General features: G+C 43.5%; 1 protein-coding gene across 2 annotated transcripts; it reads left to right on the top strand.

Moving 5' to 3' along the window:
* Nucleotides 1-5,364: 5,364 nt before the first annotated feature.
* chga (chromogranin A) lies at nt 5,365-22,803 on the top strand. 2 transcript variants are annotated; one of them, XM_072242242.1, is made up of 7 exons: nt 5,365-5,555; nt 5,866-5,912; nt 6,034-6,127; nt 6,382-6,450; nt 14,407-14,484; nt 15,181-16,008; nt 22,462-22,803. In XM_072242242.1, exons 1-7 carry the CDS (start codon nt 5,513-5,515, stop codon nt 22,497-22,499), a joined length of 1,197 nt encoding a protein of 398 aa, XP_072098343.1. In that variant the 5' UTR covers nt 5,365-5,512; the 3' UTR covers nt 22,500-22,803. The 2 variants fall into 2 exon arrangements, with proteins under 2 accessions (XP_072098343.1, XP_072098253.1); XM_072242152.1 differs by having other exon boundaries at nt 15,181-16,013.
* The last annotated feature ends 5,035 nt before the right edge of the window (nt 22,804-27,838 follow it).

Raw genomic sequence — 27,838 nt, 5'->3', positions numbered from 1 at the left:
TTTTTGAGGAAATTACAAGCAGGGTAGACAAAGGAGATGCAGTAGATGTGCTGTACTTGGATTTTCAAAAGGTCTTTGACTAGGTGCCACACATGAGGCTGCTTAGCAAGATAAGAGCCCATGGAATTACAGAGAAGATACTAGAGTGGGTGGAGCATTGGCTGTTAGGCAGAAAACAGAGCGTGGGAATAAAGGGATCCTATTCTGGCTGGCTGCCGGTTACCAGTGGAGTTCCACAGGGGTCGGTGTTGGGACCGCTGCTTTTTACGATGTACGTCAATGACTAGGACTATGGAATTAAGGGATTTGTGGCTAAATTTGCCGATGATACAAAGATAGGTGGAGGAGTAGGTAGTGTTGAGGAAACAGAGAGCCTGCAGAGAGGCGTAAATAGTTTAGGGGCATGGGCAAAGAAGCGGCAAATGAAATGCAATGTTGGAAAGTGTATGGTCATGCACTTTGGTGGAAGAAGTAAACGAGCAGACTATTATTTAGATGGGGAGAGAATTCAAAATGCAGAGATACAAAGAGACTTGGGAGTCCTTGTGCAGGATACCCTAAAGGTTAACTTCCAGGCTGAGTCAGTTGTGAAGAAGGCAAATGCAATATTGGCAGTCATTTCTAGCGGTATAGACAATAGACAATAGGTGCAGGAGTAGGCCATTCGGCCCTTTGAGCCAGCACCACCATTCACTGTGATCATGGCTGATCATCCACAATCAGTACCCCGTTCCTGCCTTCTCCCCATATCCCTTGACTCCGCTATTTTTAAGAGCTCTATCTAACTCTTTCTTGAAAGCATCTTGAAAGTATAGAATATAAGAGCAGGGATGTGATGTTGAGGCTCTATGAAGCACTCGTGAGACCACACTTGGAGTATTGTGTGCAGTTTGGGGATCCTTATTTTAGAAAGGATACACTGACATTGGAGAGGGTTCAGAGAAGATTCACGAGAATGATTCCAGGAATGAAAGGGTTACTCTATGAGGAACGTCTGGCAGCTCTTGGGCTGTATTCCCTGGAGTTCAGGAAAAAGAGGGGGCTCTCATAGAAACATTCCAAATGTTAAAAGGTTAAAAGATTAGATATGGCAGAGTTATTTCCCATGGTAGGAGATTCTAGGACAAGAGCACATAACTTCAGCATTGAAGGACATCCTTTTAGAACTGAGATGTGGAGAAATTACTTTAGTGAGAGGGTGGTAAGTCTGGAATTTGTTGCCATTGTCATTGGGTGTATTTAAGGCAGAGATAGATAGGTTCTTGATTAGCCAGGGCATCAAAGGGTATGGGGAGAATGCAGGGGAGTGGGGATGACTGGAAGAACTGGATCAGCCCATGATTGAATGGTGGAGCAGACCCGATGGGCCGAATGGCCTGCTTCTGCTCTTATGGTCTTATGGTCTTATGCTGGTTTTAGATCCCAAGATAGAGAATTTGTATAATGCCTATGAGCTGGCTCTTTAGAGCAGCTTGCAGTCGAGCTCACCTGGGGATCAGCTATTCTGGACTGGGTGTTGTGTAATGAACTGGATTTGATTAGGGTGCTGAAGGTAAAGGAACTCTTAGGAGGTAGTGATCTTAATATAATAGAATTTACTATGCAGTTTGATAGAGAGAAGATAAAAGTCAGATGTATCAGTATTACAGTGGATTAAGGGAAATTACAGGGGCGTGAGAGTGGAGCTAGATTAGAGAGGGCCGCCAGCCGGGATGACATCGCAGCAGCAACGGCTGAAGTTCCTGGGAGCAATTCAGAAACTGCCCAAAGAGGAACAAGTATTAAAGACAAGATGACACAACTGTGGCTAACAAGAGAAGTCAAAGCTAACATAAAAGCAAATGCAAAGGCATATAATAGAGCAAAGATTAATGGGAAGTTAGAGGTTTAGGAAGCTTTTAAAACCAATATAAGGCAACTAAAAGCCATAGGAGGGAAAAGATGAAATATGAAGGTAAGATAGTCAATGATACCAAAAAGGATACAAAAGGTTTTTCAGATATATAGAGAGTAAAAGAGAGGCAAGAATAGATATCAGACTGATGGAAAATGGTGCTGGGGAGGTAGTAATGGGAGACAATGAAATGGTGGAAGAATTGAATAAGAATTTTGCATCAGTCTTCACTGTGGAAGACACTAGCAGTATGCTAAAAGTTCAAGAGTGCTGGGGGAACAGAAGTGTGTGAATTTGCCATTACCAGGGAGAAGGTTCTTGGGAAACTGAAGGGTCTGAAGGTGGATAGGTCACCTGGACCAGATGGAGTAAACCCCAGGGTTTTAAAAATGGTGGCTGAAGAGATTGTGGAGATATTAGTAATGATCTTGCAAGCATCAATTGGTTCTGACATGGTTCCAGAGGACTGGAAAATTGCAGATGTCACTCTATTCTTCAAGAAATGAGTGTTGCAGAAGAACGGAAACTATAGCCCAGTTAGCATAACCTCAGTGGTTGGGAAGATCTTGAAATCGATTGTTAAAGATGAGCTTTTGGGGTAATTGGAGACACATGATAAAATAGCCCAAAGTCAGCATGGTTTCCTCAAGGGAAAATCATGTCTGACAAATCTTTTAGAACTGTTTGAAGAAATAACAAGCAGTATAGACAAAGGAGAATCGGTAGATGTTATGTTTGCCAAGGTGTCATACATGAGGCTGCTTAACAAATTAAGAGCCCATGGTATTACAGGAAAGATACTAGCAAGGATAAAGCATTGGCTGATTAGCAGGAAGCAAAGAGTGGGAATAAAGAGGGCCCTTTCTGGTTGGCTGCTGCTGACTAGCAGTGTTCCACAGGATCTGCGTTGTGATTGCTTCTTTTCACATTGGATGTCAATGACTTGAATGATGGAATTGATGGCTTTGAGGCCAAGTTTACAGATGTTACAAAGGTAAGTGGAGGGGAAGGTAGTTTTGAGGAGGCAAGGAGACAGCATAAGGACTTAGACAGATTTGGAGAATAGGCAAAGAAGTGGCAGTTGGAATACCATGTCAGGAATGGATGGACCTGCTGAGGATTCTGCTTTGCCTTGTAAATGAGGATCTAAGGGCTCTACAGATGTGTTCACAGCAAAATGATTGCAAGGGACAAGATTGGTCCTCTGGAAGATCAGAATGGTATCCATGTAGGGAGCCAAAAAGATGGGGAGATCTCAAATGCATATTTTGCATCTACATTTACTCAGGAGATATTCACAGAGTCTATAGAAGTGAGGCAAAGCAGCATCAACTTCTTGGACTCTACACAGATTTCAGAGAAGGTGGTGTTTGCTGTCTTGAGGCAATTTAGGGTGGATAACTCCCTGGGGCCTAACGAGGTATTCCCGTAGACCCTGCGGGAGGCAAGTGCAGAAATTGCAGGGACCCAGCAGAGATATTTAAATCATTCTCAGTGACAGGTGAGGACCCAATGTTGCTCCACTGTTCTAAACATTTCCTGGTTTATCTTCTAAACATAAACCAGGAAATTCTAGGCCAGTAAGACTGACATCAGGCATGGGAAAGTTATTGGAAGGTATTCTAAGGGACCGGTTAGATGAGTATTTAGATTGACAAGGACTGATTAAGGATAGTCAGCATGGCTTCGCACGTGTCTAACCAATCTTACAGAGTTTTTTGAGGAAGTTACCAGGAAAATTGATGAAGGCAAAGGCTGGTGCAGGTCAATGGGAGTAGGAAGTTTAAATGGCTCGGCATGGACTAGATAGGCTAAAGGGCCTTTTTCTGTGCTGTACTTTTTGTGAGTCTATGACTAAATGTGTGGTAATGCACTTTGGTAGAAGGAATAAATGACAGACTATTTCTAAATGGGAAAAAATTCAAAATTCCGAGATGCAAAGGGAGCTGGGAGACCTCAAGCAGGGATCCCTGAAGGTTAGTTTGCAGGTTGAGTCGGTGGTAAGGAAGGCAAATGGATTAATTCTGAGAGCACTTGAATATAAAAACAATAGTGTAATGCTGCTTTGTCAAGACACTGGTGAGGCCTCTCAGGGTATTTTGAGCAGTTTTAGCCCTTTATCTGAGAAAGGTCATGTTGACATTGGAGAGTGCTCAAAGGAGTTTCACAAAAATGATTCTGGGAATGAGAGGCTTATCATATGAGAAGCATTAGACGTCTCTAGGCCTACAGTTGCCAGAATTTAGAAGAATAAGGGGGAATGTCCTATTGACTGTTGAAAGGCCTAGATAGACTGGATGTGGAGTGGATGTTTCTTATAGTGGGGAGTGTAAAACCAGAGGGCTCAGCCTTAGCATAGAGGAGTGTTCATTTGGAACAGAGATGAGGAGGAATTTCTTTAGCCAGAGGGTGAATCTGTGGAATTCATTTCCACCGACATCTGTGGAAACCAAGTCATTGCACGTATTTAAGGCAGAGGCTGATGGTGGTTGATTGGTCAGATGTGAAAGGTTATGGAGAAAAGGCAGGAGAATGTATTTGAGAGGGAAATAGATCAGCTATGATGAAATAGTGGAGCAAACTTGATAGGCCAAATGGCCTAATGGGGCTCCTATGCCTTATGGTCTTATAATTCATTCCTGAATTTTGTTTTGGTATAGTACAAATTATGCTGGCGTGCCTTGCTATTATCATTGATATTCTTTTGACAACCTCAGTGCAACAATTTTAACTATTTGTCATCCAACATAAAGATGCTCCGGTTTCCTCCCGCATTCCAAAGATGTACCAGTTAGTAGGTTAACTGGTCATTGTAAGTGGTCCTGTGATTAGGCTCATGTTAAATAAGTGGGTTGCTGGGCAGTGTGGCTCATTGGGCTGGAAGAGCCTGTTCTGCCTTGTATTTCTAAATTTAAAAAATAATAATTATTGTTAAAATGCAATGGTGTATTTTACATACCTAGAAAATTCAAAAGTTATTTAAGTGCTCTGTACATTCACAAAGAGCTTGCATTGGCTGGTTGGGTGCAATGGCCTCCATGGGGAAATATGAAGAAAAATATTTTTGAATGTTGATGCAGAATCCTTTTTGAAAAGCGTTATACATTCACTTTACATTTATAAATATGATCAGAGTGTTCTTGGCGTAGATGGTGGTTTAATAGGTTAAAACAAATTTTGTGGTAGCTGGGGCTTCATACTTTGCGCTTAACATTTCCGCTTACATAGTGTTTGAATGTTAGGCAAGGATTGAACCAGTGGATTCCCTGAAAGCCTTTTCTCTGCTCCGAGTGAGAGCAGGATGAAATCACACCAGGTGGGTTCCGGACTGTTTCTGCTCGCTGGGTCTACCTGGATTGGCTCGGCTTTGAACGCCGCTGGGATTTCATGTGACTGTGCGCGATGTCACATCCGGCTGCTGGTACTTAAAGCTGAAGTTGCTGCTGCAATCCACGCTGGTTCCAGAAGCTGCGGTAGACGGCCAGTTCATCGCAATCAGCCTCACAGCGCAGTGAAGCCAGTGCTTGTACGTTTTACCTTTGAGGCGAGTTCTGGATTAAACGGCTAGGGGACAGACTACTTTACACCTCTATAGTCCATGCTCATTTTGCCAGAAAAATGATAACACTGGTATTTTTCGTATTTTTACTCGCGGGGCAAGGTAAGAACGATTAATTGCTTCCTAATTTCTGAGTCTAAATCCACAGTGTGTTATAATTTGTGGGTGGTATTTAAAGAAAAAGTTAAGAGACGGCAAGGACCCTATTTCAGCACCAAGGACAGCGGGGGTTGCTCGGGTCGCTGGCGGAGCGAGTGTGCTCACCAAAATTACGCCGAATGGGCTTTTGGTGTAGTAACAGTTTTAATCCGACGCTAGAAGTTTAACCCCCTACATCCCATACTGAAATTCTCTTTGGCTTGTAGGGTAGATTCAACTACATGTCGTTGGCTGTTTTTTTTTTCCCCTGCAGCTTCCTCATCCCCGGTACCCATCCAGCATTCGAAAGCCGACACTAAGGTAAGACCATCTCTGTGAGATTGTTGTTTGACCTCTTTCTGACCTTGACAGTCTTCTCCTTTAGGGCCACTTTCCTCTGAACAACACTAATTGCCGGGCACCTTTTGTACGTGTTTTGTAGGTAATGAATTGTGTTGTAGAGGTCATCTCCGACACGTTGGCCAAACCCAGTCCTTTGCCAATCAGCCCGGAGTGCCTGGACGCTCTCAGGGGAGGTAGGTTAATCTCAGATAACTTCATTTTCATTAAGTTAATTGTGAAACCCATTTTCTTTCTGGCGGCAAATGAATTATCGCCTTCATATTCCCACTTTTAAAGACTAAATCGATTTTCGTTTAATTGATTTATAGTCTATAACTAAACTGTAAAATCTACAACTCTCTTTAGCATTAAGTAATTTCAGATACATAGTTAGTGTGCTGAATTTTAATTAATTGTTTACATTTTCCCAATTTTGTAATCCTTGTAGATGAGAGAATAATCGGCATGCTTCGACATCAAAATCTTCTACGAGAATTGCAGGAACTGGCGGCTGAAGGTATTCACTGGTAACTGTATTACTGTATATTGACCTGAAACCAAGAGCCTTTGTCTTTTTAAGACTGAGAATGTCTCTTGGATATTGTCGTCTCACGTGGAGCAAACACCAAACGAACACTTCCTGTGTCCGTGAACACGATGTATTTTCCACAACTTCCCTAAATGAGGAGGAAGAATAATATTCCACTGCACGGCCCTAATATGTTTAATTACTACAGCATCTACCAGACGCAAGTTTCGAAAACTTTTCCCTTTTTGGCTAATGCCTGATAATTGCACTGCTGTAACATGGGTTAATTCCACCTTTCTTCCACTACCAGCTGCTGATCTCCACAACCATGCCTTTATTTCCCTGTAGACCTGTTGTCTCCTACACCCCAGGATGGACTCATTCATTCAGATCTCATTGTCTCGTAGCTAAGCGCCCGAAAGGGAGTCCTTGGCGGCGCGGAGCTCCCGCAGCTGTGCGCTCACTTTGAGGAATTTTGCAATCAATGTTCCATGTTTTTGTTTACCTTTTACTATTTGAGCAATTTGATCGAGACACTTCAGCGATGACTGACTCTGACTCCGCCGACCTGGCCCCGTGGCTGAGGACCACAGGCATCCGAATCCTGGATCGGCTTCACTCGCCTCCGAGCTGAAATGGCTCTGTAACTGTGGCCTCTGGTTCATGTTCGGTGTTGTTTACTTGTTTACTTTTTATTGTTTGCACGATTTGTTTTTTTTTTCACACATTGGGTGTTTGATGGTCTTTGTTAGACCATAAGATATGGGAGCAGAATTAGACCATTTGGCCCATTGATCTGCTCTGCCATTTCATCATGGCTGATCCAATTTTCCTCTCAGCCCCAATCTCCTGCCTTCTCTCTGTATCCCTGACCAAACAAGAATCTATCAACTTCTACCTTAACTATACATAAATATATACAGGCTTCCACTGCTGCCTGTGGCATAGAATTCCACAGACTCACCACTCTCTGGATGAAGAAATTCCTCATCTCCATTCTAAAAGTACATGCCTCTATTCTGAGGCTGTGTCCTCTGGTGTTACTCTCCCATCACATCCTCTCCACAGCCACTCTATCAAGGCCTTTCACCATTCAATAGGTTTTGATGAGGTCACCCCTCATTCTTCTGAATTCTGGTGAATACAGGCCCAGAGCCATTAGATGCTCTTCATATGACAAGCCATTCAATCCTGGAATCATTTTTCTGAACCTCCTTTAAACCCTCTGCAGTTTCAGCACATCCTTTCTAAGATAAGGGGCCCAAATTGGCTCACAATACTCCAGTGCTTTAAAAAGTCTCAACATTACATCCTTGCCTTTATATTCTAGTCCTCTTGAAATGAATGTTAACATCACTTTTGCCTTCCCCACGACAGACTCAACCTGCAAATTAACCTTCAGGGAATTCTGCACAAGAACTCCCAAGTCCCTTTGTGCCTTAGTTTTTGTAAGAAAATAATCAACCATTTCACTTCTACCAAAGTACATGACCATACACTCCCAACACTGTATTCCACCTGCCATTTCTTTGCCCATTCTCCTAATCTATCTAAGTCCTCTGTAGCCTCTCTACTTCCTCAAAATTACCTGCCCCTCCATCTATCTTCATATCATCTGCAAAGTTTGCAACAAAGCCATCAATTCCATCATCCCAAATCATTGACATATAATGTAAAAAGAATCAGTCCCAACACAGACCACTGTGGAACACCACTAGTCACCGACAGCCAATCAGAAAAGGCTCCCTTTATTCCCACTCTTTGCCTCCTGCCAATCAACAACTGCTTTATCCTTTCTAGATTCTTTCCTGTAATATATTATGGGCCTGTAGTAGCCTCGTGTGGCACCTTGTCAAAGGCCTTCAGAAAATCCAAGTACACAACACCAACCAACTCTCCTTTCTCTATCCTGCTTGTTATTTCTTCAAATAATTCCAACAGCTTTGTTAGGCAAGATCTCCCCTTGAGGAAACTATGCTCACTATGTGCTAGTGCTTTCCACTGTGAAGACTGATGCACAATACTTATTCAGTTTGTCCATTTCCTTGTCCCCCATTACCACCTCTGCAGCATCATTTTCCAGCCATCTGATATCCACCTTGCCCCTCTTTTACACTTTATGCATCTGAAGAAACTCTTGGTATCTTCTTTAATATTATTGGCTAGCTTACTTTCATATTCCATTTTTATCTTAATGATTTTTTTTAGTTGCCTTGTGGTTTTTAAAAGCTTCTCAATCCTTTAACTTCACAGTATTGTTTGCTCTGTTATATGTTGGTTTTGACTTCTCTAGTTAGCCATGGTTGTGTCATCTATCCTTTAGAATCCTCTGCTGTCATCCCTGCCAGTGTTCTTTTCCAACCTTAAGCTCTCTAATCAATTCTGGGTTATTGCACAATGCCCAATTGAGCATAACTGACCCCCACGTGGGCCCAACCATCAGCTGCTCTAAAAAGCCATCTCACAGGCATTCTGGAAATTCACCCTCTTGAAATCCAGCAGTAACCTGATTTTCCCAATCTATCTGCACATTGAAATCCCCCATGACTACAGTAACATTGCCTTTTGGCATGGATTTTCTATCTCCCATTGTAATTTGTAGACCACCTCCTTACTACTGTTTGGGGGTCTGTACACAACTGCCAAAGTATCTTTTTACCCTTGCAGTTGCTTAGCCCAAGAAATAGTGGATGCATTAGTGATAATTTTTCAAATCTCGTTAGATTCTGGACTAGTTCCTGAGGATTGGAGGGTGGCTAATGTAACCCCACTTTTTAAAAAAGGAGGGAGAGAGAAACCGGGGAATTATAGACCGGTTAGCCTAACGTCGGTGGTGGGGAAACTGCTGGAGTCAGTTATCAAGGATGTGATAACAGCACATTTGGAAAGCGGTGAAATCATCGGACAAAGTCAGCATGGATTTGTGAAAGGAAAATCATGTCTGACGAATCTCATAGAATTTTTTGAGGATGTAACTAGTAGAGTGGATAGGGGAGAACCAGTGGATGTGGTATATTTGGATTTTCAAAAGGCTTTTGACAAGGTCCCACACAGGAGATTAGTGTGCAAACTTAAAGCACATGGTATTGGGGGTAAGGTATTGGAGTGGGTGGGCAGTTGGTTAGCAGACAGGAAGCAAAGAGTGGGAATAAACGGGACCTTTTCAAAATGGCAGGCAGTGACTAGTGGGGTACCGCAAGGCTCAGTGCTGGGACCCCAGTTGTTTACAATATATATTAATGACTTGGATGAGGGAATTAAATGCAGCATCTCCAAGTTTGCGGATGACACGAAGCTGGGCGGCAGTGTTAGCTGTAAGGAGGATGCTAAGAGGATGCAGGGTGACTTGGATAGGTTGGGTGAGTGGGCAAATTCATGGCAGATGCAATTTAATGTGGATAAATGTGAAGTTATCCACTTTGGTGGCAAAAATAGGAAAACAAATTATTATCTGAATGGTGGCCGATTAGGAAAAGGGGAGGTGCAACGAGACCTGGGTGTCATTATACACCAAGTCATTGAAAGTGGGCATGCAGGTACAGCAGGCGGTGAAAAAGGCAAATGGTATGCTGGCATTTATAGCGAGAGGATTCAAGTACAGGAGCAGGGAGGTACTACTGCAGTTGTACAAGGCCTTGGTGAGACCACACCTGGAGTATTGTGTTCAGTTTTGGTCCCCTAATCTGAGGAAAGACATCCTTGCCATAGAGGGAGTACAAAGAAGGTTCACCAGATTGATTCCTGGGATGGCAGGACTTTCATATGAAGAAAGACTGGATGAACTGGGCTTGTACTTGTTGGAATTTAGAAGATTGAGGGGGGATCTGATTGAAACGTATAAAATCCTAATGGGATTGGACAGGCTAGATGCAGGAAGATTGTTCCTGATGTTGGGGAAGTCCAGAACGAGGGGTTACAGTTTGAGGATAAAGGGGAAGCCTTTTAGGACCGAGGACCGAGCCTTTTAGGAAAAACTTCTTCACACAGAGAGTGGTGAATCTGTGGAATTCTCTGCCACAGGAAACAGTTGAGGCCAGTTCATTGGCTATATTTAAGAGGGAGTTAGATATGGCCCTTGTGGCTACGGGGATCAGGGGGTATGGAGGGAAGGCTGGTGCAGGGTTCTGAGTTGGATGATCAGCCATGATCATAATAAATGGCGGTGCAGACTCGAAGGGCCAAATGGCCTACTCCGGCACCTATTTTCTATGTTTCTATGCAGTGATTCAACAACCTTATCACCTTATGTCACCTCTTCCTGATGATCTCATTTCATTTTTTACCTTCCTGCCTGTCCTTTTGATACACTGAGTATCTTTGGACATTAAGCTCGCAGCTATAATCTTCTTTCAGCCATAATTCCATGATGCCCACAACATCACACCTGCCAAACCGTAACTGTGCTACAAGTTCACCTGTATTCACCCTTGTTGATTTTTCTCTGCCTTTTACATTGTAAATTCTGCTGACTATTTTGCCCCCCCCCCTCAACAGCCCTCCTCACTACACATTCTCTGTCTGTAAAGAAGCTACCCCATCTTCAGCACTATCAACATACACAAAAACGCAGCAGGCCAGGCAGCATCTCTAGGAAGAGGTGCAGTTGACGTTTCAGGCTGAGACCCTTCGTCAGGACTAACTGAAAAGAGCTAGTAAGAGATTTGAAAATGGAAGGGGGAGGGAGAGATCTGAAATGATAGGAGAAGACAGGAGGGGGGAGGGATGGAGCCAAGAGCTGGACAGTTGATTGGCAAAAGGGATATGAGAGGATCATGGGATGGGAGGCCCAGGGAGAAAGAAAGGGGGGTGGGGGGGAGGAGACCAGAGGATGGGAAAGGGGTATAGTGAGAGGGACAGAGGGAGAAAAAAGAGGGGGGAAAAACGGGGAGAAAGAAAAAAACAATAATAAATAAGGAATGGGTACGAAAGGGAGGTGGGACATTAACAGAAGTTAGGGAAGTCAATGTTCATACCAACTGTATGATTACATCAACTGTACCTCTTCCTACAGATGCTGCCTGGCCTGCTGTGCTCACCAGCATTTTTGTGTGTGTTGCTTGAATTTCCAGCATCTGCAGATTTCCTCATGTTCAGCACTATCATCTGCCTTTCCCACACTGCAATATATGCGGCTCTGGACACTAGTCACACCATGCTCAGTCTTTTGTCTCGGGTTTCACCAACATCTGCCTCCACAACCTCTCCAGTACCTGTTCTGGCACTCAGATTCCCATCCCCCTGCATCTCTAGTTTAAACCCCACTGTGAAGCATTAACAAACCTTCCACTAGGGTATTAGTCTCCCTCCAGTTCAGGTGCAAGCCATCCCTATCGCTCTCCCCTTCCTCACCTCTTTACTTCACCCCCTCTGCCTCTCCTGGTTTCACTTGTCACCTCAGAATCAGAATCAGCTTCATTATCACCGGCATGTGACGTGAAATGTGTTAACTTAGCAGCAGCAATTCAATATATAACATAAAAGAAGAAAAACAAAATAATAAATAAGTAAATCAATTACGATATACGTATATTGAATAGATTAAAAGTTGTGCAAACAAACAGAAATAACATATATTTAAAAAGTGAGGTAGTGTTCACGGGTTCAATGTCCATTTAGGAATTGGATGGCAGAGGGGAAGAAGCTGTTGCTGAATCACTGAGTGTGTGCCTTCAGGCTTCTGTACCTCCTACCTGATGGTAACAATGAGAAAAGGGCATGTCCTGGGTGCTGGAGGTCCTTAGTAATGGATGCTGCCTTTCTGAGACACCGCTCCCTGAAGATGTCCTGGGTAATTTGTAGGCTAGTACCCAAGATGGAACTGACTAGATTTACAACCCTCTGCAGCTTCTTTCGGTCCTGTGCAGTAGCCCCTCCATACCAGACAGTGATGCAGCCTGTCAGAATGCTCTCCATGGGACAACCATAGAAGTTTTTGAGTGTATTTGTTGACGTACCAAATCTCTTCAAACTCCTAATGAAGTATAGCTGCTGTGTTGCCTTTTTTATAACTACATCAATATGTTGGGACCAGGTTAGGTCCTCAGAGATCTTGACACCCAGGAACTTGAAACCGCTCACTCTCTCCACTTCTGATCCCTCTGTGAGGATTGGTATGTGTTCCTTCGTCTTACCCTTCCTGAAGTCCTCAATCAGCTCTTTCATCTTACTGACGTTGAGTGCGAGGTTGTTGAACATATAGAATAGTACAGCACAGTACAGGCCCTTCAGCCCACAATGTTGTGCCGACCCTTAAACCCTGCCTCCCATATAACCCCCCCACCTTAAATTCTGAGTGCTGCGACACCACTCCACTAGTTGGCATATCTCACTCCTGTATGTCCTCTCATCACCACCTGAGATTCTACCAACGATGGTTGTATCGTCAGCAAATTTATAGATGGTGTTTGAGTTATGCCTAGCCACACAGTCATGTGTATACAGAGAATAGAGCAGTGGGCTAAGCACACACCTCTGAGGTGCACCAGTGTTGATCGTCAATGAGGAGGAGATGTTGTCACCAATCCACAGAGATTGTGGTCTTCCGGTTAGGAAGTCGAGGATCTGATTGCAAAGGGAGGGACAGAGGCCCAGGTTCTGCAGCTTCTCAATCAGGATTGTGGGAATGCTGGAGTTAAATACCTACCCCTTTGTATTTCTTCCTCCCCTCTCCTTCTGTCTTACTCTGACTTCTCATCTTTCTTTGCAGTCCTGATGAAGGCCCTCATTCCAAAATATGGAATGTTTACTCTTTCCCACAGACGCTGCCTGACCTGCTGATTTCCTCCAGCATTTTGTGCGTGTTTTGCTTTGGATTTCTAGCATCTGCAGATTTTCTCTTGTTTCTGATGGGGTATATCTTGTAGAGCTGCAGCCTCATAGTTGAAGTAAGCCAGATTTAATTTTGATATTGTGAGGCTGTCTATGTGGAATTTGCACACTTTCAGTGACTGCATGGGTATCATCCAGTCGTTCTGCTTTCCAGCCATAGAGTTGTGGGTTAATTGGCAATTATAAATTGCCCTTCGTGTGTAATTGGTGCATTATCAGTATATATGCAATGGGCTGAAGGGCCTGGCCCAAGCTCTCTCACCCTGTCATTCTGATGTCTGCCATAATCTGCAATAGCCCATGTTTGATAACAGTCCTGCAATATATGGAATAGAGGTGGTGGCTACTGCAGTGTGGCAAGAAAGATCAGTACGTTTTGGAACTGCCCATCAGTCCACCGAGGAACCAAAGAACATCTCTCTTTTGCAAATCCTATTTACCCAACCTTGTGCAGCATCTCCATTGGGGTGCATTCCACTCCACCAGAATGTAGAAGGCATCCAGGGTGAAGTCTCAGCTCTGTTATGGCCATTGGTTCTGATCGTATCTCACCAGCTAAGACAAAGACACTATTACGGCTGTCGGCCCAGTCAATCCAAGACCCAAGAGATGGTGGAAATCCAGAGTAACACACAAAACGCTGGAGAAACCCAACATCTTGGGCAGCGTCTGTGGAGGGAAATGAAAAGCCAGAAGTGGAGCAGTTAATGTGGTACTATTGCAGGTCATAACATCAGTGTTTAGGGTTCAATCCTGGGATCTTCCAAGAGGATTATACAACCTTCCTGTGAGCACGTGTGTTTCCTCCAGGTGCTCTGGTTTCCTCGCACAGTCCAAATACATTCCCATAGTAGGTTAACTGGTCATTGTAAATTGTCCTGTGATAAGGCAGAGGTTAAATAATTGGGTTGCTGCATCTGCAGCACAACTCAGTGGATTGGATGTATCTCTAAAATAAAGATTATTCTTGATGATAACAGACACTACACAAAACTGGAAATACCAAGGGAGGCAATGATACTTAAGTTCTGTAAAATCCAACCAGCTCTGGCTGAGAATGAAAATCTAATCCCTACTTTGTTTCCATAACAAATGTTCTTTGAAATTTTCATTCAGGGGCCAATGAGAAGGCAGTTCAGAAGAAGCAAAGCGACAATTATGAACAGAAGCAACCTGCAGCTCGCAAGAACCACGGTAACGTAAAGATACCATCATTAGGCTGGTGGTGAGGTAACCTGCAAGGGCAACACTGTAAAAGTTCAGCTTAATCCAAATATCTGGGTTGCAGTTGATATTTCTAATCAGTTATGAAACATTAGCCAAATGTTTATGCAGCATGTGGGATAAAAGTATTTGTATGAGGAAGCAATTTTAGTTTCCAAATATTATTCAGTTGAGCCTGCATAGACTACATAATCAACAATAGTATTGCTGTAGTTAATTAGGTGCTCCAGCACTTGTAAGGCTGTAACCACATATATCCTGAGAGCAGCATATTGCAGATGTTTACAACTGGCAGGGAGATTGTTTAGGAGAGCTCCAGCGTTCATGCCTTGCTATCTCTGTGGTGGGGAAACGGGTTGCATGGTGGGGAATGGAGATGGTATTAATTTAAGATGAACTCCATTAAACAATGGATAACCAGTTTGCCTTTGTATCTCTGAAAATGTAGGGACAGATTTGTCATTGGCTGATGGATTCAAGTGTTGTCACATATATTCCCCTCCTAGTATTCAGTTCTACATTTGGATGTCTAACATCCACCAATAATTAAAGGCCTTATTTTTTGGAAATTATATGTTTGCCGTTTGGGAGATATGATAATTAAGCAAAAACCAAATATTGAAGATGAGTTTTGAAATTTCACTTGGTGTATCGATTGCTTTGCAGATGAACCTCAAGAGAATCCAGCAGAGGACCAACAAAGATCCAGCACTGAGAACGTGGACATTAGGGACGAGGAGGAGGAGACCACAAAGGAGAAACTACCGGGTGTACGAAGACACAGTCTTGAGGATACAACTACTGACTTGAACAGAACTACAACAGACCGAGGCAGAGGAGTTACAAATAGAATTCCAGTAGAAGATGAGCCAATGAAAAGTGAATCCTTCAATAAATACAACGAGGACCAATCCCAGGATCAGCAGCAAACTGAGGAGCAAAGTACAGAGGCACATGATGATGAGGACACTGAAGAAGCGGGTGAAGATCTCATCAAAGCGAATGATGATGAGGAAGAAAGCAACAGCCATTATGAAGACAGTAAGGATGAGGAGCTAACCTACAGTGAAGAGCCTCCACAAGAAGGCTGGGGAGATGAAGCAGCTGACAGTGACAGTTCAGAGTTGGAGGAAAATGGGAAGGCCTCAGATGAAGAAATAAGGTCTAAAGAGAACAAGAAGTTGAAAAAAGAGGAAGAATATTCAAGCAAGAATGATGAAAAGGATGACTTGTCTGAAGAGTGGGAGGGGAATAAACAAAAGATGGATGAATTTGCTCCAGAGATGAAGTTGAGAAAGTATGAAGCAGGTGACGAAGATAAATCGATCAGAGTTGAAAATCCAAAAGCACACAGCAGACATGGCCATTTCCAACACTTGCAGGGAAACAGAAGATCTCGTGCTGAAGAAGGTCGACAGAAAGAGAAAATGTTCATTGCATCATCTGCATTGCGAAAAAGGCTTGATGTAGAGGAAGGAAGTGCCACCAGGAAAAGTGAGGTTTGTGCTTGGCTGTTGTATTGTGATGTTTCCCATTGGTAGTCATCTGGATTAAGGTCATGCCTGAAAGCCTTTGCTGAAGTATGGTGCTTGGGGGAGCAGATGGTTCTGTAGCTTAGCAACTGCAGGTAAGCTTTTAACCTCTGTCCCTCGGGAGAACAGTTCATCACTGGCAGAAAAACAAGCAACTGGCTGCCTTTCTGTCTGATATCTTGAACCTTGATGGTTTGAGACAAAAATCTGTGATATTCACATCCAGTTAGGTGTTGGCTCAGGGTCATTTATCTAGTGGAGGGGTTCCCAACCTGGGGTCACAGAGTCCTCAGTTAATGGCATCAGAAATGGTTGGGAAAAAATCTGAAACAAATGGAAGTGAAAATCATTGGATTTAAAATGCATTGCCAATTCTCCATACCAGCTCTTCCTCAATTTGCATATGTTCATTTTATTTAATGAGATCAGTGTTATTAACTATGACAAGGAAAGATGCTTCAAGAAGTATATTATACAAGTGCGTACTGGATCAATATTTGCACTAACACTCAACAGGAGATGTGAGGGGCCATCGAAGGTTTTAGCTGAAGGGCCAAATGGTTCCCTCACTGGAAACTGGAGAGAAGCTATTGAGTCTTGAATGGTGAAGAAAACTGCACATTGAAAGAGGAAATTGTGCATAACAACAGGTCGTTAAATTGTTTTTACTTAATAAATAAGGGTAATGACTAATCGGCATAGTTTACAAACAGGGCCACCTGTCACACCTGGAACTGGGAAATGCTGAGGTGTTCCAAACAGAACCTAGTGGACGGAGCATGAAATGACAGTCTCAATCCCAACGTTTTCAAGGGCAATTCCAAAATTGTGGAAACCAAACCCTTGAAAAGAAAGTTAACTATAAATGTACCAAGTACAGACTTTTTTTTTAAATTATAAAAGTATTGGAATGTCCTGCCATTTAAATTTTTTGTAGAAATAATTTTATGAATTCTACAAAGAATTTAGATGGTAGGACATTCCAATACAATGATGCCATGTAGGAAAGGGATACAAAGTACCACACAGATTTCTGACAATTTTCGCCAGTATCCACATTGCACTCGTCAAAGTTGCTGGTGAACGCAGCAGGTCAGGCAGCATCTCTAGGAAGAGGAACAGTCGACGTTTCAGGCCGAGACCCTTCGTCAGGACTAACTGAGGGAGAGTGAGTAAGGGATTTGAAGGTTGGAGAGGGAGGGGGAGCTCCAAAATGATAGGAGAAGACAAGAGGAGGAGGGATGGAGCCAAGAGCCGGACAGGTGATTGGCAAAAGGGATATGAGAGGATCATGGGACAGGAGGTCCAGGGAGAAGGAAAAGGGGGAGGGGGGGAAACCCAGAGGATGGGCAAGGGGTATAGTCAGAGGGACAGAGGGAGATAAAGGAGAGAGAGAAAGAATGTGTGGGGTTCTTGCTACCTTTCCATGTCTGTATCTCAGGATGATCTTCTCGTACTTTCCAGTTGCCTCTAAACTGCGTCTACACTGTTAGCTTCAGAAACTTCTGGTGGTAGTAAGTTTTACATTCTCACTGGTCTTTGGAAGTTTTTATTTTCTCTGGAAATCCTCACTGGTCTTTTGGAAACAATTGAGCTTTCCCATCACCAGAACAAAAGTGTCTTTCTATTTCTGATGGCACAGAGAAACGGAAGTAAAACCTCCAGGTTTCAGAGCAAGTGGTCCAGTATTTTGTTGACCCATGTTTTATAAAATTTATCTGCAGTAACGGGACTTTGTGGTGCTTTCAGTAGAGTACAACTGTACCGAAACACTGAATGAGAGCCTCTGAGTTGGGTGATAAAAGGAGCAGGTTTTGTAACGTGTTTTAAATATGAGAAGCAGCTGTTTGAGATAATTGTAACCCTAGTTGTCTACAGTGCAATGCTAAGCATGATGCAATTAAATGTGCCTGAAGACACAGAGGCACAGAGCCCCACGCTCGATGCTTGAGGAACACCTTCTTCCCCTCTGCAAGGACAATGAGCCCACACACACCACCTCATTTTCTTTGGTGTGTGCGTGTGTGTGGTTTTTGTTATCAGATATTGCAGTTTACTGCTGCTGCAAAACAACAAATTTCACAAGTGCCAGCGATATTAAACCTGATTGTGATTCTCTCCCTACTGTGCTTGAAAGATAGTTCAATGCTGTGGGTAGATCCTAGTAACTTCGTGTGTACACTTGATGATTAATGGCAAATGCCTATATTCCCCTGGGGGAAACTGCAACACAGACTGACAAATAACTTCAGTAGGTGTGAGTTTCTGCCGGTACCTACCACGTGAAGATGCTGTTTTCTGTTGTCACAGCACTTGAGCAGGTACTGGGAGTTCCAGTTCACCCTTTGCTGGTCTATATAAATTCGATTTCCATGGTAGTGTAGCACCTAGTGCAGTGCTATTACAGCTCGGGCACAGGAGCTCAGCGTGTTCTCTGTAAGAAAGTTTTGTATGTGTGGGTTTTTTCCAGCTGCTCTGGTTTTGTCCCGCAGTCCACAGACACACCAGTTAGAAGGTTAATGGTCATTGTAAATTGTCCCGCGGTTTGGTTAGGGTTAAATAGGTGGGTTGCGGGACAGCATGTTTCAATGGGTCAGATGGGCCTTTTCTGCACCAGACCGCTTAAATAAATAATCCCCCCAACCCACCCCGTTCCGCAGCTTTCCAGCATAAATAAGATCTAGGAATTCATGTCCATAATTCCTTGAAAGTGGTGCCACAAGTAGATAGGGTCATAAAGAAAGTTTTTGACACATTGGCCTTCATAAATCAAAGTGAGTATAGAAGTTGGGATGTGTTGAAGTTGTAGAAGATGTTAGTGAGACCAAGTTGGGGAGTATTGTGCGAAGTTCTGGTCATCTGCCTACAGGAAAAATATAAATAAGATTGAAAGAATATAGAGAAAATTTATAAGGGTGTTGCCAGGACTTGTAGGAAAAGGTTTGACTTTATTCTCATATCGACAATTGGGATGTTTGACAGAGGTATATAAAATTGAGGGGTACAGACAGGGGAACTGTGAGCAGGCCTTCTCCTACTTTAACCCCCAGCCTATTGCAGGACAATTTTAGGTGAGCCTGGCACTAAATATCATGGATTAAGGGTGAAAGGTGAAAAGCTAGTGGGGGCAGGCAAGTCCTTCACAGAGGCTGGAGAGAGAGTGGAACAAGCTACCGGTACAAGTGGTGAATGTGGGTTTGATTTTAACATTTAAGAGAAAATTGGATGGGAGGGGTATGTCTGGGTGCAGGTCGATGGGATGAGACAGATTAATGGTTCGGCATGGACTAGATGGGCCAAAGAGCCTGTTTCTGTGCCATAGTGTTGTGATTCTATGAGTGAGACCACCCGGAGGAGCCAGTAACTTGCATGGCCCTTGTGGATGGGAGGAAACCAGAGCATGCTGGGGAAACCTATGGGGGTCATGAGGAGAAATTTGCTCTGATAGTAACACTGACAGCAAATCTGCCGGCTGCACTCCACGTGGATGCTTACTCAGTCGAGGCAGGTGAGATGCTCAAGTGCAGTGCTTCGCAATGTGTGTCCAGTTCGATGTAATAGAAGCATGACGCTGTTCCCAGAATGTCAGAGCAACAACCCTGACCATGGGTTCACATACACCAACAAAGGACTGCCGAGGTCACTCTGATATCTATCAGGAGCTCTGCATACACAGGGCCCTGAGCATTATCAGTCATCCCTCCCATTTGTCCAACAATTTCTCCCCCACCCCCATCAGACAGGAGGTACTGTAGCATTAAGACAAGAACTGTTAGGATGAGAAACAGCTTCATCCCCCAGACCATGTGACTACTGAACTCCCGGCCACCACCCAGGTCTCATTTATTCTAACTTCAGTCATAAGTGCACTTTATTATTTGTTAATTAATTTGTGGTATTATTACCTGTGTTATATGTACTGTGTTGTGCACCTTGGTCCAGAGGAATGTTTTGTTTGGTGGTATACGTGTGCATACGGTTGAACCATGAAGCTGAACCTGAACCTGGCTGCCAACTTGATGAATGCTGCATTTTCCACCCACCACCACTTCTGCAGAATTTCACACAGTAGATTTGTGTGAATTGAAGAAGATTGCATATGAGTAATTGAAGACGATTACTTGCTACTCCTCAGGTTCACCCACAGTGTGGATAGTGGCATTCAATGGGAGGGCTCGATGGAAAGCTGAGAAATGAAGAGTAACAGACTGAGTAGCGAGGGGATCTTATTGAAATGTGTAATTAAGTATGCATTGCTAGTATCACTGAACTGACACCACTAGATTAATATTGGTACAATAACAGTCGCAGTTTTATACCAGTGACAAACTTGTGATATCTAACATGAGATCTGAGGCTCCACTTGTCTGTGAAATGAAGAGGAGAGGTGCTCCAAGATACTCGTTTCCTCTGACAGCCTAGTAGCTAGCTACAATCACACTGCACTCCAACTTCTGCAAAACAAAATCTCGGTTTTTTTTTTTTTTTTTTTTTTTTTTTTTGCAAAACTGCTTTAAGTGAAAATTGATTTTGTAAGTAGCAAACAGCACCTTAGCAACAGGGGTGTGCTGCTCTCACATTTGAGGTGCAATGTAGCAGAGGCATGAATCTGTAAATGTGCTTTATTTATGACTGAAGAGGCCAAGTCATTGGGTATATCTAAAGCAGAGATTGGTAAGCTCGTGATTAGTCTGAGTGTCAAAGGATACAGGGACAAGGCAGGAGAGTGGGATTGAGAGGGATAATGAATCAGCCGTGATGGAATGGCAGAGCAGACCCAATGGGCCAAATGGACTAATTTGCTCCTATGTCTTATTTTCATCTCATTAGTCATCAGGAAAAAGGTGCATGGACTCTTGTATTGGGGTTTAGTATATTTTGCTAATTGACGCTCCCCCACCCCTCGGAGACTCGTATTGTTCTGGAATCCATTCCCCATTTGGTGCGGCTAAAGTTCAGGGCTCACTGAGTGACCAGGTCAGGAAACCCTGGACTTAACCCACTGCGGTTTACATATTTTACCAACATAATTATTAACCTGCCTTTTTAAGTTGTTTTTAAACTTTTTGGTTATCCAAAAAATCAGGGTATCCTTTGCAGCCCTGGTACATTACTCTGGGCTAGACGACACAATGAAGCATTTAGTGCAGATCCATTTGAAACTGAGAGCAGAGCTTAAATGGGGTGCTGTGGAGTCACCTTGAAAATAAACTGTGCAAATGGCTGAAGCACAGAATTGTCAAATTAAAACCACTGCTGTCTACATACGTCTGCTGATGCCTCTGGACACATCTTCAGTGATGTTCCCGGAATCATCGGCTGTTTCGGGTCTTTCAACATCATACATCCTCCTCCAGGTGACCCAGCCGGGGCTGATCAGACCCCAGCTTGTGTCCAGGTGGCTAGCAACTTATGACTCCATGGCTCCCCTCTTTTGAGCCACAGCCATCTTGAGGCCCTCTCTGCCGCATCCACACATCTGATGAACCCAAAGGAGCTGCCAGTCAGCATTCAGCTCGATGTAGAACTGCCTTAGGGACTCCAGCTCCAGATTTTTCCGCTGGATTTACTCCCGAATCCTTCCCCATGAGTGGGTGTAGCCGCAAGGCAGCAGAGGTTTGAGATCAGAGTTTTCCTTCTAGATGAGCTGCTGACTACAGCTAATAAGCCCCATCTGCCCAAAGCGACTGATTTTATAGTGTCAGTAACCAGCCTTTGCCCCTTTTCTTGTCAGTAGAAACGGTTCTGCCACACTTAGTAGCTAAGCCACACACGAAGGCCAGGAGCTGGACTGGGTTGTCAGAAGCTATTTGAGGTGACACCATTGAGAGCATTTAATAGGAGCTTGTCCTCATTATCACCCCTGGCTATAACGACCTTAAGAAACCTTAACAATCCTTAACAATATCTCACAAAATATAGAATATGTGTTGTCTATATTGAAGCGCCTTGACCTGAAATGTCGACTGTTTATTCCTTTCCATAGATGCTGTCTGACCTGCTGAGTTCCTCCAGCATTTTGTGTGTGTTACTCTAGAATATTATTTTTGCATTCAACTCCCATTACAATATGACTTTATAGATCAATTATGTTTTTCTAATTTATTTAAAAATAATTTTATTCTGGTTGAACCATCATAGAGCTTGTATTTGTAACCTGCTTTTAGGAGACAAGGATCAATCTTGGTCTTGGAAGTTCCCTCAAACTATTCAAACTACAATTTTCGTGACAGTACAAATGCTTAGTTAAGGGAAAAACTGTCAATATTCAGTCTTAAGCATAGCAATCACTCTTTCCATTAGTCATTCATTTCCAATTTTGGTAACATTTTTAATTTCAAAGTGCCCGTTTTCTTGGTCTGAGGAGTGTATTTAAATAACTTTAATAATATCTAAATACTTTATATTTTCCCAGGATCACGAAGTGGAGAGCTTGGAAGAGATCGAAAGTGAACTTGAAGCAATGGCGAGGAGGTTACACCAGATGCGTAGTCGTTAAATGTGGTGCTACAAAGATTAATAATGAAGTGACTATTAGCACCTTCAAAGTACACTTTGTTTGACAAGTAATATTTTATCAAATTCATCATGAGCGCCAAACCATCTTCTTTTTTCCCTTTGAGGTGCTATCATATTGCTTGCTAAAATCATTTTGCTCCTTTTTATTTAGGGCAACTCTCTTTTCTTTGTGCAGTAGCTGAATGAACTTTCAATATTTTACTTATGGATTAAAATGCAATGGCTTTCAAGAACTTTATGGAACAATATGAAATTAGTATTGAGCTTGGTCACTGCCTGTACCAAGCCAAACTAATTGTACTGTATATCCAATTTATGTAATTAAAATAACTTAGCCCATGATCCCTGTATCATCTTTTCATTTTGGTGGGGGACAAAAAGAAGTTTAACATTTGGATGCTGATTGAGGAATAATAGGAAGGCCTTGAGGGGAGGTGGTTTACTAGGCTGTTACAGGCAGTTATAAGGAAGGCTAGAATAATTATAACAAGAAAACCTGCAGATGCTGGAAATCCAGAGCAACGAACACAAAATGGTGGAGGAACTCAGCAGGTCAGGCAGCATTGGTGGCCATTTCAGGCTGAGACTCCTCCTCAGGCTGAGGGTAGCAGACACCAACAGAATCAAGCTCATCCGTAAGGCCAGTGATGTTGTGGAGATGGAACTGGACTCTCTCACGGTGGTGTCTGAAAAGAGGATGCTGTCCAAGTTGCATGCCATCTTGGTCAATGTCTCCCATCCACTACATAATGTACTGGGTGGGCACAGGAGTACATGCAGCCAGAGACTCATTCCACCAAGATGCAGCACGGAGTGTCATAGGAAGTCATTCCTGCCTGTGGCCATCAAACTTTACAACTCCTCCCTTGGAGGGTCAGACACCCTGAGCCAATAGGCTGGTCCTGGATTTATTTCCTGGCATAATTTACATATTACTATTTAATTATTTATGGTTTTATTACTATTTAATTATTTATGGTGCAACTGTAACAAAAACCAATTTCCCCTGGGATCAATAAAGTATGACTATGTAGAATCAAAAATAAAAGAGAAGGGTGAGGGGGGGTACAATTTTGATTAATTAATCTTCCCTTGAACTAGAATGAAAAGAGAGGTTAGATACAGACTGCCTTCAGGAGTTCAGAATGGGGGAGGTTGTGGCGTTCAGGCGTATCATCTGCAAGAACTCTGAACAGATTTTCAGATACAGCATTATTTACTGCTGAGCTCTGCAGTTCTATGTTAAATGCCCCAGAGGCAGTGACTGGCAGCAGTTAACGATTGCAGATGCAGGAAATCTGATGCTTAAAGACAAGCTGCAGGAGAGTATTTCCAGATGCAGGATGCATCAGCGGAGGACAGACAGAGCTCACGGAACAGAAACGCAAGGGGGTCTGAGATGCTGGAAATCCAGAGCAATGCACACACAATGCTGGAGGAACTCAGCAGGTCAGGCAGCATCTGTGGAAATCATTTTGGGCTGAGACCCTTCTTCAAGACTGAGGAGGAAGGGGGATGATGTCAGAATAAAAAGGTGGTGGGAGGGGAAGGAGGCTAGCTAGATGGAAATAGGTGAGCGGGAAAGGTCAAGGCTGGAGAGGGAGGAATCTGATGGGAGAGGACAGTGGACTGTAGGAGAAAGGGGAGAAGGAAGAGATCCAGGGGAAATGATAGGCAGGTGAGAAGAGGTAAAAGGTCAGTGTGGGGAATAGAGGATGGGTCGTGGGAGAGGAATTTGTTCACCGGAAAAATAAATCAATATTCATGCCATTGGGTTGGAGGCTACCCAGATGGAATATGAGGTGTTACTCCTCCATCCTGAGTGTGGCCTCATCTTGGCACAAGAGGCCAGGGGCAGGCATGTCCGAACTGGTTTGGGAATGGGAATTAAAACATTTGGCCACTGGGAACTCCCACTTGTGGCAGATGGAGCAGAAGTGCTCGGCAAAGTGGTTCCCAATTTACCATCAGGTCTCACCACTGTAGAGGCCATGTCAGGAGGACCGGACACAATAAACGACCCCAGCAGATTCGCAGGTGAGGTGTGGCCTCACCTGGAAGGTCTGTTTGGACGTGAGGGAGGAGGTGTACGGGCAGGTTACCACCTCGGCCGTTTGCAGTGAGAAGTGCCTGGACAGAGAGTAGTGGCGAGGGATGAATGGACAGAGTTTCATCTGTGAAGGAAGAAACAGAGCTAACCGTTCAGGCTGACTAACATTAAGCAGAACTCAATTTGTCAGGGACTGAAGGTTCACATTTTGATACCACCATCAGGCGTTCATCTACACACCCCCATTGGGCGATCGCCCGGACACCTCCTTCGGATGCTCACCTGGGATCCTGAGATGATGACTGGCCCAAATGTTCTCTTGGAAAATGAAGCTGGTGTAAGATTTGGCAATTTGGAGAACATTACAGTGCAGAGTGTCACTTATATTGCCGGGTGCCATGATGGTTTAGCAGTTAGCGCCACGCAGATGTAAAACCAATCAGAGTTCATTTTCTGCACAGCCTGTAAGGAGTTTGTACATCATGGGTTTCCTCCTGCTGGTCCAGTTCCCTCCCAAGTTCCAAAGGTAGACGTTTAGCATTAGTGAGTTGTGGGCACTGGAGGTGTGAGAACATTTGAAGGCAGCCCAGAACAATCCTTACTGATTTGATTTGATGAAACTGCACTGTATGTTTTGATGAGCACGTGACCAACAAAACTGATCTTTAAAATTCTCTTTAAGGGCTGCAAATCGCTTTATAAGTAGCATCGATCCCATTCCTAGAAGGGATCAGTGGTTTAAGATCATAAGACAAAGGAGCAGAATTAGGCCATTTGGCCCATCGAGTCTGCTTCACCATTCTATCAAGGCTAATTTATTATCCCACTCAATCCCATTCTCCTGCTTTCTCTAATGTAACCATTAACTCCCTGATTAATCGAGAACCTATCAATCTCTGCTTTAAATATACTCAATGACTTGACTTCCACAGTCGTCTGTAGCAATGAAATCCCCAAATTCACCACTCTCTGGCTGAAGAAATTCCTCCACATCTCTGTTCTATTTGTCTAACTTCCTCTTGAAAGCCAAAATGGAACCTTCAAGCTCTACTCCTGCAGGTAGCATATCCTCTCTCACCCTGCAACAATTCCAGGTTGTTTTGCACCGGAATACTGGATGTAACAAAGACCTTGGGAGCTGATTATAGTTGAGGTGATGATCTTTCTGAGGAACTGGGAAGACCAGAATTGACTGCCGGGGTTCAGGAATAGTCACTCAGTGTTCAGTCTCACATCACATCCCAGTTTGCTGAACTGCACTGAGGAAGAGTAGAGTTTACTTGGGGATCTCTGGGAAGAGAAGAGGATTCGAAATCCGGTGGTGAAAAATCTTCAAGAGGTTCAAGGGATATCAGGTTTATTCAGGAGGAAATCTCAAATTTAAAGGAACAGATGGATCAAAAAGACAGAATACAATGCAGACAGAAAACAGATGCGTTGATCCTACGCACAGTATTTACAAATGGCAGCAAACCGTTTTTCACCTGACTGTTGATGCAGCTATTCGAGTCCCAAAACTGGACTTCCACAACTTCAGTACATCGCAGACAGAATACAATCTTCTCTGAAATTATTTACTCTGATCGTAACACAGAGCTGCTGATTGTGTCCTTAATTACCACATTGTTCCACAAAGGTCGGTGTTGGGACCATTTCTTTTTATTCTGTATATCAATGAATTTGATGATGGAATAGATGGCTTTGTTACAGATTAGGGAAAGGGACAAGAAAGTGGCAAATGAAATTCAATATTGGAAAATGCATGGCCATGCACTTTGGCAGTAGAAATAAATGTGCAGACTATTTTATAAACAGGGAGAAAATCCAAAGATCTGTGATGCAAAGGGACGTGAGAGCCCGTGTGCAGAACACCCTAAAGGTTAACTTGCAGGTCGAGTCAGTGGTGAGGAAGGCAAATGCCATGTTAGCATTCATTTCAAGAGGTCTGGGATACAAGAGCAGGGATGTGATGCTGAGGCTTTATAAGGCGCTGGTGAGGCCTCACCTTGAGTATTGTGAACAGTTTTGGGCTCCTCATCTTAGAAAAGATGTGCTGGCATTGGAGAGGGTCCAGAGGAGTTTCACAAGGATGATTCCAGGAATGAAAGGGGTATCATACAAGGAATGTTTGATGGCTCTGGGTCTGTTATTACTGTACTTACTGGAATTTAGAAGGATGGGGGGAATCTCATTGAAATCTTTCAAATGTTGAAAGGACTAGACAGAGAAGATGTGGAAAGGATGTTTCCCAATGTGTGGGGGGGGGGGGGGTTCTAGGACAAGAGCTCACAGCCTCAGAACAGAGGGGTAAGTCCATTTAAAACAGAGGTGCGGAGAAATTTCTTTAGCCAGAGGGTGGTGAATTTGTGAAATTTATTACCACAGGCAGCTGTGGAGGCCAGGTAATTGGGTGTATTTAAGGCAGAGACTGATAGGTTCTTGATTGGACACAGGTCAAAGGTTACAGGGAGAAGGCCGAGGAGGAGAAAAAAGGATCAGCCCATGATGGAATGGTGGAGCAGACTCGATGGGCCAAATGGCCTAAATCTGCTTTCATGTCTTATGGAGATATGTTTTATGTTGCAGAGATGGGAAGGGTGGAAATTGTGAGTGAAGGGTCACTGATAGGGTGATAGGATGCTGCTCTGTCTAATCCTCTTGTTCTTCACATACTTTGCACATCATGTCTCTCTCTCCCAGCAAGATATCTTTCACCAAGCACTCTCTGATCGTGAGCGACTTTGTAACAAGTGCAATAAAGTAGGAATTCTCAGAAAATTTCTCATGTGAATATTGAGTGTTGGTGAAGAGTGAGTGTTTTGAAAGCTCTTGCAGTAAGTGTATGGAAGGATGTACCCGTGTATGGGTGATCTGTCTAGATGGCCTGCAAACACTGTATCCTGCTACGTGTGTCAATGATCAACCAATCACCACGTCAACTTAGAAAGAGACCAGTGGCCCTGTGCTTGGTATTTGGAAGAATCCTATCCACTCTGTCCAGCCTTTTAACATCGTTTCACAGTCTCAGAGTAGAGGGACATCCATTCAGAACAGAGATGAGGAGGAACTTCTTCAACCAGAGAGTGGTGAATCTGTGGAATTCATTGCTACGGGCGGCTGTGGAGTCATTGAGTATATTTAAAGCAGAGGTTGATAGGTTCTTGATTAATCAGGGGGTCTAAGACTGCAGGAAAAATAAATCAGCCATGATAGAATAGCAGAG

This window comes from Mobula birostris, chromosome 1, assembly GCF_030028105.1.
Source record: "Mobula birostris isolate sMobBir1 chromosome 1, sMobBir1.hap1, whole genome shotgun sequence".
NCBI lineage: Eukaryota > Metazoa > Chordata > Chondrichthyes > Myliobatiformes > Myliobatidae > Mobula > Mobula birostris.
Note: the sequence above shows the minus strand (reverse complement) of the source record. Positions and strands in the feature narration are given on the sequence as shown.

Bases quoted from the DNA above. Each gene is read 5' to 3' on its own strand.
- chga (XM_072242152.1), top strand. From the start codon at position 5,513: ATGATAACACTGGTATTTTTCGTATTTTTACTCGCGGGGCAAG. The intron at 5,556-5,865 runs GTAAGAACGATT...TTTCCCCTGCAG, and splicing joins ATTTTTACTCGCGGGGCAAG to CTTCCTCATCCCCGGTACCC. The intron at 16,014-22,461 runs GTTTGTGCTTGG...ATATTTTCCCAG, and splicing joins GTGCCACCAGGAAAAGTGAG to GATCACGAAGTGGAGAGCTT.